The sequence below is a fragment of the Pteropus vampyrus genome, unplaced genomic scaffold (genome assembly GCF_000151845.1).
Source record: "Pteropus vampyrus isolate Shadow unplaced genomic scaffold, Pvam_2.0 Scaffold64, whole genome shotgun sequence".
Classification (NCBI taxonomy): domain Eukaryota; kingdom Metazoa; phylum Chordata; class Mammalia; order Chiroptera; family Pteropodidae; genus Pteropus; species Pteropus vampyrus.
In genome coordinates, this window is record NW_011888845.1 from 1450831 (window position 1) to 1463236 (window position 12406).

The 12406-nt window shown below is 35.5% G+C and overlaps 1 protein-coding gene across 2 annotated transcripts in view; it reads right to left on the minus strand.

Moving 5' to 3' along the window:
* Positions 1-1258: 1258 nt before the first annotated feature.
* ADGRB3 (adhesion G protein-coupled receptor B3) overlaps positions 1259-12406 on the minus strand; it is a 693186-nt gene continuing 682038 nt past the window's right edge. The window contains exons 31-32 of one of the 2 annotated variants that reach the window (XM_011361182.1): positions 7585-7689; positions 1259-2064 (exon numbers count right to left, since the gene is read on the minus strand). In XM_011361182.1, the coding sequence (XP_011359484.1) occupies positions 1876-2064; positions 7585-7689 (294 nt within the window). In that variant the 3' untranslated portion in view covers positions 1259-1875. The remainder of the gene's footprint in view (positions 2065-7584; positions 7690-12406) is intronic. The other variant, XM_011361183.1, reaches the window with a different exon arrangement.

The following is a 12406-nucleotide window of genomic DNA, read 5'->3' on the forward strand; positions in this document are numbered from 1 at the left end:
ATGTTTACGTGTACATATGTAAATATGTACACATACATATATGTGTACATCTACAGATCGAAAGATAAAGATCTATAGATAGATGATAGAAGGTTAGATGTAGAGGAAGAAATTTACTAAATATTCATAACACTAGAAAGTCATCTTATAAATTTAATAGGCATTTAATATTACAATTAACCATGAAGTTTATTTTATTGAAAAATCAGTCTTAGTTATGTTATACTCTTTTGCATCATGATGTTGCTTTTATTTTTAAAATCTGATTAAAAATATACTCTTAACATCTTTACATTGAGAACATTATAAGTATCTGACAGGAGTTCAGCCTGAGCTGGGCGGTTTTTAAGGCTCTAGCTTAGTGGCGCACTTGAGTGTAGAAGCACCTTTGTCTCCGCCTCATGGCCTGCAGGGTGGGGTCCCCAAGGTCCTGGGTAGCAGGAGCCAGCTCACTTGAGTTTCTGACAGACCACAGAAGACCATGCAGCTTAGGTTTAACAACAAATTAATCCAAATAAACATTCTAGGAATTTTGAAGACCTCAATTTCCTCTCCACTCCCTTTACTTCCCTCAGAGTAAAAAACATAACATCATCCATGGAAAAGACGAGGAAATTGCTGAAATCTTCCCATGGCATTTTCTTTAATGTGGTTCTGAGGGAGTGGGTGACATCACAGGTGTGGCTTTGACACTAGAGAGGACACGAGGGATTGTTTTGTAGTCAGCTCACCCCAGACTTCCCACTTTTCAAAAGCATCTACCAAATACATCCACTCCCCTTCTCCTTCTGCTTGAGAATATACAGATTTTTTAAAACCCTGAATAAGTTCATTTTTTTTGTATGCTATGAAGAACTGTAGTACAAGTAGTTTCTTTTGCGGAACATGCAGTGAACTTCATTACTTATAATAAACATTTTCCCTGTATTATTTTTTTGTATGGTAACTTACTGTTTTCTACTAGTTGTCTTTTTGCCACAAGGTAGAAAAAACCATAATAATTACGTAAGAGTATGATGGCAGCAGGTTTCTGACAAGCCCCATTTACATGGTACATTGTTCCAAAGGGTATTTGAGTAGAAAATACAGAAGCACTATACAAACCTACTATTACATTTGAGAAATCATTAGCCTCAAAGGAGTAATAACGGTATACTATTAAAACCATGAATACATTTTCAGTATCTGTATTGGAAAAGAAGTTTATAAATATGTAAATTTTCGTTCAACAAATCTAAAATAAAATGCACTAAAAAACTGATATGTAGACAAAAGTTTATTTACACCATACAACATTTTAAATATTTTATACACAGCTGCAGCAGAGAAAGCTACTCGGAGCTTTCTAGAGAAAACTGCAATAATAAAGATGTGAAATATATTATTCATATAAAAGTGAGATTATTACTTTATTGCATTTAAAGCAATGAAGAATGTAGCTCAACAAACATTCATTTAATGACAAAAACTTTGCTTTTATATTATAAAGTAAAAAGTGTAGTAATGGCCAAACAGACTGTTATAAACTTTAAAAACTGCATAAATATATACATTGTGCTTCATGGTGAAGTTTTTTGAAAACTAAACCATATGAAGCGGTTACAACATGAATCGTTGCTTGAGGTTTATCTATAAAGATTACCTTACAAATCCATTCCACGGGTACTTACAACACAGGATGGTCAGAACTGTACACCTGGTCCTCTCTCCACTAGCCTGACTAGGGAGAAGTTACCATACGCAAACACCACTGACATTTGACACATGAAGGTCCCGACACAGGATAGTCACTCTGTCCAGACAGAAATGTCAGGCTTCCCAAGTCTTAAGTGTCAGTGCAATAAATTTTGTCTCCATTTCAGTCCATTTTGATTGTTAAACTTCTGTTTGAAAGTCACCTTCTTGCACATCCAGAGGCAAATTCAGACACTTCTCCCACTCCGCTGGCCTCAGTTCCAAAGTATCCTTTGCCTCTGTATCTAAGACATTGATTGTGGTATAATGTTGGTATTCACTGGGGTTTTTGAAAGTGTCCCACGGATTCTTGTTTGGTGCTGGGTTTTCCTGTTAAGGAGAGAGGGAAAGAGAGTCATTGATTTGATGACTAGGATTGCTGCTTGTTGAAGTTTCCAGAAGAGAGCATGTTTGTAACCTTAATCCAGTTTATGTGATTCAGAGATGAGATGAAATTGTGGCCAGCTGCAGGAAATGGTTTTGATTTCAGTTTTCTTTCATTGAATAAACTGATGAACACCTTCTCTAAGTTTCCAGTAGTCAAAGGAAGAAAACAATATTATGGAAGGCAAAGTAGATGATGATTTGTTTTCGGCATCGTGTGAAATGTTAGTATGGCTGTATGTTTAGGTAGGAAAGAGCACTAAGTTACTGCTAAGATTAAATGTAGAAATTTAAGGTGTTTGCCAGAATCTCTGGTGGGATAAGTAAAATTTGAGGATTTGTAATGGGGCATGTTATGAAATAAAAAGTTACTCAAACTGGACATATTCATAAAACTGAATTTTTTCAATCATGATTTTTGCTTAGTTTTTCATCAAGAAATTATCCTTTTTAGAATATTAAAATGCTGCTATGTTCTTTTTGTATAATCATTTTTTTCCTTCTATGCATTCTCCACAATTTTCTATATAGTTGGGTGACACACCAATTTTGTAAAAATCATTCTTCCTTTCAAAGAGCACAGCTTTTTAGAAAATATATCTGGCAATATAAGGATTTTTAAGAAAAAAGTCTACCAGCCATCTTCCTTCTTATGTTTCACAGTATATAGCCTCCTATTTCCTAAGATTTAAGGTCTAATTATAAGTTCTCCCAGAATGTCCATGTTGTAGGTGCTCAATAAATATGAATAGACATCATTTGAGGTTTCTATAGACTGATATTTTGCTAAAATTTAGCAGTGAACCCACTTTATTTTAAATATATGTTGTTTAAAGATTTCTGTAAAATGAGGGAATTTGAATGGGATAGACTAAGCGGAATAACATCAAAGAATAAGAAGGAAATCATGACTAAAAGCTCCTTAGAAAAAAATTAAACTGAAATACTATAGTTGTTAAATGTGTCCCTTACCCTCTCCCCATCACAAATTCTGGCTTTTAACTAATTATAATCAATTAAGGGAGACATAAAATGGGCACTTGAATTATTATCCAGGTTCCACTCAGTATATTAAAAATTATCTTTAAGTATGGATAAGCAAAAGAGAAAGCCTATAGAAACACTCATCATAACTAGAAATTAAATTGTTAAAATCCTCAATACATTAAATGTTTTCAGCACTCATTAGCTTTAATCACGAGGATATACAAGGAAAAAAGTAGCTAATAGTAAAAATTTAATAAAAAGTTCACCTTTTAGGATATGTATAGGAGATTAATTGATTTAGTCTAATATCTTAAAGTCTCACGAACTATACATAGTCTTGTAATTCTCCCCTTCTTTCTCCCTACCTTCCTTCCCTTTCTCCTTCCTTGCCTCCCTTCAACCAAAATTTATCAGCTGCTCTGTGCTAGGCATCATATTAGGCACTAGGGAGAATAAGGTGATAAATCAAATATAAAAAAGTGGCACGGTCCACTGGGCAGTGTAAGATTTAAAGCCTGATACATGCAGGTCCAAATTCCAGTTGCTCCATTTCATATGAATGTAACCTTGAGCAATTTACTCAATTTCTCTGAACCTCAACTTTAAAATTTGTATAACAGAGGTATGCTTTGTACTGTGGGCCAAAGGAGTTAGCAAAATGCGCAGATCATGACCTACTTTGTGGGGCCGCAAAAAAAGTAGAAGGGCCTAGCTTAACACCTGATATTTAGTAAATGCTCACTATATAGTAATCATACTTATTTTCAAAGTGTTTATACTTATATGCAGGTATAAAATATATTGATATGTCTATATCTATGATCCAGGAAATGTATTGTGGGAGTTCAGAAGAGGGTGGATATATGGCTTCTTTTTGTGAATAGCAAATAAACCTTTCTGAGAAGAGTGACATTAGGGCTGGCATAGAAGGATAGGCTTGGCCATGAAAACGTGTGGTTAGAAGTCAAGTGGCTGGACAGATGTATAGTAAGAAGTAAAAATTCAGAGAGCAATGGAGAAGGGACAACTTTGAGAACAGTGACCAATTTATTTTAGTTGGAATAGAGAAAAACAGCAAAAACAACAAACAAACAAAAAACAGAGGTGAATTAAAAGCCAAATCATGAGGGTGTGCTATATGCCAGGCTACTAAATTCGGAATTTATTTTGTAGACAATGGGGAATGGTTAAATATTTGGGGGCACTACAGTGACCTGAATGATTAATCATCAAGTGAAATGTTCACCAGTGTGAAATGTGCTGAATTAAGCCATAGAGTGGATTATTTACTCATCTTAGACAAGGGCTGTGTCTAAAGGAGCTTTGAGACTAGTTTGACAGAAAGTTCGATTACTATAAAACTAAAAGGATTCTTGATATGTAAAGTGTTCATTTGCTTTGAAAATAGGGGTTCCATTCTGTTTAGAACAAGTGTCATTTTCCTTTTATATTTTGAAAATCAAGCTTCATGGATACAGAAACTGAAATGGCCAATTTTAAACTTTGTCAGAATATCTAGTTCTAATTTCAAAGAGTATTAGTGCCAGTACATGACTGATTGAATTTCCGTGAGGTTCTATTAGTGGGTAATAAATTAATAAGGTTGGCTTTCTTATTCATCTCCTCTGGCATCCTATGGCACTCCCCACTGAACTGTGGTTCTCATCCTCATTTACAGATGTGTGAACACCCTTTAGGTGAGAGACCCCATGCTGCTTTAGGGGTAAGAACTACACCCAGCAATCAGAGTGGGACAGGATCTGCAGGCAGTGAGGATGGCTGGTAGTCAGGAGATAGTGCCCACAAGCTACTGATCTTCCTATGTGGTTGGGTGTGACAAGAGGGGAGCCTACAGATTCCCATATGGAGAGGTATAACATTTTCAGTGGTTCAAGTGAATAAATGATAAACTGTCCAATAGCCTAAAGAGATCACTGAATTTGACAGTCAGAGCTATAGGGGCCAGGACAGGCTTCAATGCAGGCCTGAGTCTGAAAAGATTCAGAGTTAGTATAAGTTCCTGAATTTATGCAGCTGTTTTTTGAGCTTAAGTACAGAAGGGAGAAGATGTAGTTAAACTGAAGCCTGTGTGATAAAGGCCTAATTGATTATAAATTTAATATAAGCCAATCTATGTGAAACTTCCAAAAATGCTAATTTGATCTTTGGCTGTATAAACAGAATGTTAGCTGAACCTGAGATTTCAGAGCCACTGATGACACAGCAGGGCTGCCGGAGCTTGGCTCATAGCTCAGAGGTCCAGGGCAGGCTGGTTGTCACTTGTCCCTCTGCCACTCCTTTCATCTATCGATCCTTTTTTCTTTTCTTCCTTCCCTTTTTTCTTCCCTCCCACCCTTCTTCCAACCTACCAGTATTGGGGACAATGTGAAAAAGAATGTGTTTATTCTACATTCTAAAGCAAAAATTTGGAGAAGCTCCTTAGGGGAAAGAGATCTTGATAGAGACTAGTTTATGAGACAAACCCAAAGTAAAAGAGCTCTTTTAACAACATCTTTTCTTTGTAGTGTGAATTAGATGTTCTGCCTGGAAAGCAGGGAAATTGACTAAATGGTCTTCTGGTTTGCCTTTGATTCCCAAAATTCTACGTAATTATCATCATTTTGCACTGCTAGGCTGGTTTTATGAGTTAGTAGCCAAACAAAGGAAAAAGACTATTAAGATTTGTTTTGAAAATCTTTCTCTACCCAATTATACAATTTTTTATTAGCAATATGCCACTACGAATTATATGACTGAATTAAAGATAATGGACTCACATGTTCTTTATTAACCAAAACTGAATAAGAAACTCTTTTCTGTTCTCAGATATTTAAGACAATAGTCAAGCAGCAATGACAACTCTATCCTCCCTACTATCCTCTCTACCCTCTCTAACCTCTAAAATGATAAATATTTATAAATCTTTTCTAGAAAAGATATGCTGCTACAGAAATGTGGTGTAATTAGTAGACTATTTTGGTTGTCAGGAAACTGAAATACAGATATTTGTGCCATTAATGATTTAATAGCCAGACCATACAACAAGGGGAAATTACAATCATATTATAGCAGTCAGCCAGCTGTGACTGTTGCATAACCCTTTCAGACTTGTAAACATAACCCTTTTGTTTTAAACAAATAAAGTGTCTTCAATTTCAGTGCTAGCTCTCAATATTCCAAAATGAGTAGCTACTATGTTTAGGTCTAATTTCAATGGTGCAATTCTCATTTGCCGCTAACTAAAAATCGACAACTTAGTATTTGGAGAAGTAGATGAGAAAGAACCACTCACTACATATGAGTGTCTTCTGTATGCCTGGCATTGTGTTGATGATCACACATTAAACAAGATTCCTGCTATGCATAAATCAAGACAGCCATTTACCGATAACCATGACCAGCACTGTACTAAGTATTGAGAGGAATACAAGGAAAACAAAGATATATACATTCTTGCTCTTGATCAGCTAATGTTACTAACTAGGAAGCCAGGACTAAGACTCATAACACACACAACAGAACAACCAGAGTTAGAAGGCAATCAAACACACTGTGCTATGTTATATATCAGAAACCCAGCTGTTGGGAGCAGGAAACAGTCCATCCAAGGACTGCAAAGATGTGAGGCAAATAAAAAGCACCATTTTGAGTGAAGAGTGGTATTAAGTGGCAGTCCCGGCCTTTCCTCTTACAGCGGAGTCTCAGCTTCTTACACACTTTGGAAAATGTTTTGAGGTATAAAGGAAGCATATATTAATTTTAATTGTTTTCTATGCTCAGTTTGGAAGAAAATTGAGCTTTAGAAACCTGAGCTGGGTAACTTGGCTGACCTTTCTACTAGTATACTGATTTTTAGACTCCTGGTCTGGTACTTGCACAACTAATTACGTAGCCTTCTCTGGAGCCCTGCTGCGCCACGCACATAGAACCTGCAAAATATCATTTTATTTTGATGCAGTCACATGCTAGGACTCTAGTAGTGTGAACGAATGAGAAGAGAATGCTCATAATCAACAATCAAAGCCCCCAAGTGTTGATGTGAATCTCCTGGAGACAAAACCTACCACTCTGGTTTCAGGTGACAACTAAATATATTGAGCTTCATATATTTATAATTACATTTTATAACCTTAAAATGCCAGGAGTTCAAAGAAAATGGAAAAAATTAGTTATTTGTATATTTGAATTAACTCTGATAGTAAAAGGGCCATGTGAAGCCAATACATTTGTGATCTATAACTAATTCCAATTAAAGCTTATAAATGAGACCATCTGAAATATGAATAAAATGCTTAAAGATTCTATCATTCCTAATGTGCCTCTTAGCACATTCCAAAGTACATTTTGGGGGGTTATTTTTCTGCATATTTCACTCTTGTGTTCTCAAGACAATTAGGACCTCCTGGAGGGCAGGGATAATAGCTGACATGACACACCATTAGCATGGCATCAAGCACTGATGAAACAAAACATACTTACCATACTGCTTGTATTTGGTATATCCCGAAATCTGTCCAAAGTTTGAAATTTCTGATTTAGTTCCTGAAATAGTTCCATATGCCTCTTCCTTGTATGCATGACCTTCTGCAAAAAAAAAAAAAAAATAGCCCTCATTTCTTATTTGATTTATGCATTAAAAAATTTAATATTTTTGCTTTACAATTAGGGAAATTGAGTTCGGCAGGAACCAGGTGGTCTCAAAAATGCCACAAATGCAAATAAGTTTCATCAAATTCTTGTCTTGTAGTCAGCACTTCCTGAATCTGAAGAATTGACTTTCTTTCACTTATAAGGTTGCTAAAAAAGTTTTCTCTTGTGGGTGCATTTAAAATGTGGCAGTCATTCCTGTGTTAAGATTTTCATCATTTAGAGTTAAAAGTATTTTACAAAAATTGTTACAATATAAAATGTTTAAAATTTTGGACTTGTAAAGCACCCGAGTCTCTCAATGTTTATCATGGGAAATATTACTTTTTTTATGATTTATTTCTATAAACACTAAAATCCTAGCTGACTGTACTAAAGGGGGAACAAAATCCCAGGCCCTGTCATTTAAGACTGACTCAAAGCTCCGAAGTGTCTGAAATATATATAAGATCTAAAATCTTATACTTTCCATGTGAATACTGATTGAGCTTTGCAGAAAGAAAATCTGACCCATAGGTTTCGTAGATTTGTTCATGAGATGGTACAGAATCTTAACAATTAGGATTCAGAGCATAAATTGTGTAGCTGATGAGCTTTTAAGATCCCAAATACAAATATATTAAAACTCTCTATCCCTAGTTATTGTCTTTTCTCCCAACTTCATCGTAACTCAAGAGTCATAAATAAAAATAACCTTGGGGGGAAGTAATATGAGCTGAATCTTTTTCTATACAGAGCATTTAAAAGAGCACAAAGAAGAGTAAGATAAATCCCCTGTATTTACAACTGTTATTTTAAAGGGGAAACTATCTCCCTCAATTCTGATTTTTACAAGTTAAAGTTAAAAGTATAGTATTCGTGCCTTCATATTTATGTATGATTTTATAGTATTTTTAAGCATGTTTCATAATTTACTTCATTTGCTCATGTGAATTGTATAGGTATATTACATTCATGTCTATGCAATGATTTGAACATTTGGTCTATTGCTTCAATTACCAAATATTTTCAAAAGTAAAGCTTTTTTTTTTAAAAAAAGAATTATATCTTTGGAGGTGGGGGAGAGATTTATAATGCCCAATTTTCTTTTAAAAAGACACTTGTGGAGTACACTTTATCTCTTTGAGGGAAAAAAGGCAAAAGATAAATGCAAACTGAATCTTTAACATATTTTTAAAAGCCTTATTCTCTTTCATGTCAATTTTAATTTCTTATATTTAAGGAATCTTTAGACAATACTTTGTTTAGCTAATTTATATGAGAGAATTCTGAATTCATTTTAAGTCTTGCTAGAACCAGATTTTCATCTTTGCTCCTCTTAGCTCTATCTAGCAATTGGCTGGTGATGAATCAGTGGTTTAGGATGAGAACATGGCAATATTACTCGTGATGGGGACATGAAACAGTGAGCAATTATAGAGCGATTAACTTCCCATCAGTTTTTGGGAGAGTACAGGAAACAGCTTTGCAGAATTTTCAGGGAAACACCAGGCAAACATAATTGACTAGTGATGGTATGGTTGATAGAGATTTATGAGGGAGGATTTGCATAAGCAACTCGGTGGAGGGATTTTGAGGACTATGTAGCTGGCAAACAGCACATTCTATCCTTAGGGAGGCAGATATTCCCATGCAGTAACAGGTCCTAAAACACTGATTAAAATAAAATATGGATTTGTGTGACAAGGAATATCTTAAAAAAAAAAAAAAAAAAACTTTAGTCATCAGAATATTGACTCTGGCTCTAACTTACAAATAGTATTTTTCATGATAATGAATCTTACTACATAGTTATTTTCTGCTAGGGTGCAGTAGGGGTGATGTCATACTAGTAACATTTCTCTAAAGATATTTCATTCTGTCAGTTAATACATATTCATGAGCACCACATATTGTGCTAAATTCTGGAGTAACAAATCTGGTTGAGTTCCTGTCCTTTCATAGCTTGAGGTACAATGGAGGACACAGACATTAATCATGTAATAACTCAGATACATGTTAAATTAGAACTGTGATAAGGAAAACAAATGGTATCATTATAACAGTAAGCTAATAGGGGAATTTGCTAAGAGAAATCCAAGTAAAGCAGATTCCTACATTTTTACATATTCATTTTTAAGTTGGAAATTCTTGTCAGTTATCTCTGCATCTTTTCTGTTCTTCCATTTTCTAAAAGTCAGAATTTCTGGTGGTCTTATGCCTGAATCCCCTTTCCTCAATGAGATCATTCCTTTCTAAAGATAGGAACTCACTATCTTCTAAAATAGTCGATATTATTGGTACAACTTCCTCATTTTAAGGTAGGCATGCGATGATTTTGTCTGTGCAGTGTCCTTTTATCTTTCATCTCATGAGTAGATCCTGACTTTGCATTGGGGAAATTATACCTTCCTATATTGTTAAAAATGTCAATCGAGGTCCCTACCATCGCCTGTCTGAGAGATGCATTTTCTTCATATCCTTCCAATAAAGTTCTCCCTTGTTAGTCACACACTCGCTATCTCTTGGAACCAAATACCTCTATTGGATAAAGTATGTTTAATGAATCAAAGTGTCACATAGCTTACAGAATTGAGGCTACATTGATTGGAGTTTTATAATCAGATTCGGATTGAGCAGTGCCTGAACTGAGTGGATTTTATTTTGAGAAGATGCATTGCTAGGGCATACTCAGAAATACATGTGGTAGACACCAGTGTTATATGACCAGAAAGCATTTTACAAAATTCTACATGGGTTCATGAACGTTACTCTGAATAATAATAAAGCTCAAAGACCCTATGAAATCTAGGACCTTTCTTACCTAAAAACATGAATTGCAAATATATCCTCATGCCAGATAATCATTCTAATTTGAAATTCCTACCTTGGCACAGCCAGAAGTCACCACAGCAATGATGGCCTGGTGGTTCTGACAGAAGTACCACATTGGAGCTGCCAATCAAAAGCTCATGTTATCTGTCAAGGGCTTGGTTTGATTTTCCAGGCTTGATTCTTTCTTATTCACAACCTCTTACAACTTTTTTAGTGGGGAAGGTTCCAATGACAAGGAAGCCAGCATCACAACAAATACTGAAGATTTTCTAACCCAGCAATATTTGGGGATAAAAACTTAGCTGTGATTTCACCTTATCTATTTGTCTGACTAATTATTTATTTGCAGCACTCATGCTTTTGATAGTTTTAACCATCTAATTAGAAGTTTTCATGCTTATAAACTTTATGGTCCATTTTAATGGCTATTTTTAAAAATTTTTATTGACCTTAGGGTTGATCTGTACCCCTTTCTTTCGTTAAACATCCTGTGTCCCAAAGAAACTGACTTCTATGAAAAACTCAATTTAGAACTCAGTTTTATAAAACTTTGTAAAGATGATAGAAAATCCATATGGATTACAGTTTTATTTAAATAAATTCTAATTGACAGTATATATAAAATTCAGGTTCCTTTAGTTATAATATCTGTCAAATATTATAGGCATCTTTTGCAAAAAAGGTACGGCCTTGATAATGTTCTCTTCCATTCAGATTATCATCATTCAACATTTTTTGAAGCTGTTTATCAATTTGCATCCTGAAGGGTACCAGCAACCTACCTAACTACACAAAAACACTGTCTCGTGAGTAGCTTATTTCATAGGACTCTATGTTTCATTTTATATCTTTGTAACTCAAAAGAGGTGGTCTTTGCAGCCTTTTAATTGTTCATATTAGAGTAAAAGTAATAAATTGTAAAGCACTTTCATGGAATTTGTTATTTGAAGGAAAATTAGGATGTAAGCCATCTGTAGGTCTTGAGCACCTACTATGTCCCAAGCAATCTCCTAGATTAAATTCTTGGGACATGCCAGGTCTAACAGCTCTAGGTGTGGACAAACTTCGCTTTAGATCTCAGTTCCATCACTTTCAAGTTGTGTAGTCTGAGGCACAAAAATCTCATCACCATTTAGCCTCAGTTTCAGTAGTCAGAATAACCTTGCAGGGTTGTTTTAAAGATTTAAAAAGGGATATATATCACTTATCAGTAGAGCACACAGATAAGAGCCACTTAAGAAATGGTAGCCATTATTATCTTTCTTAATCCTCACAAAGACACTGGGAGGTAGTAGTCATTTTCTCACTTTACTGGTTAGGAGACTGAAGCTCAAGAGGCTAAACAAAGCTCCCAGCCTCACATAGGTGGCGAGAGAACTGGAATTCATTCTGAATCCAAAGTCAGTTCTCTTTGCATGGTGCTACTTTAGACGCAGCCCACAGATTCAGGGAGCATCCTCCTCTAGACTATTCAAGTTTGTCATTATGCCTATTCGGATGGAAAAGGAGATGAAAAAAGCTAGGGTGGGTTAGGTGCCTTTTGTAATTTTGGATATTGATCATCCTGCAACTCTCCGTAGTACTGCATGTATCTTTCGAAAGGCTGGTCTCCATATTTTTTCTCCGAACACCTCCTGGGCAGTGACTTTGTATCCCTAACACCTAGCACAAGTGTTTGGCATTCAGCAGGTGCTGGATGAATGTGTGTGGAAAAAATTAAATGAATGAAATGGCATAAATACATAGGTCAGGGAAGAGGGCTGCAGCATGGAAGGTCATCATAAATCTTGCCTTCTCACCCATTCAAGAGGTCTCTCACTGGAAGGCTAGTTTTACTGGC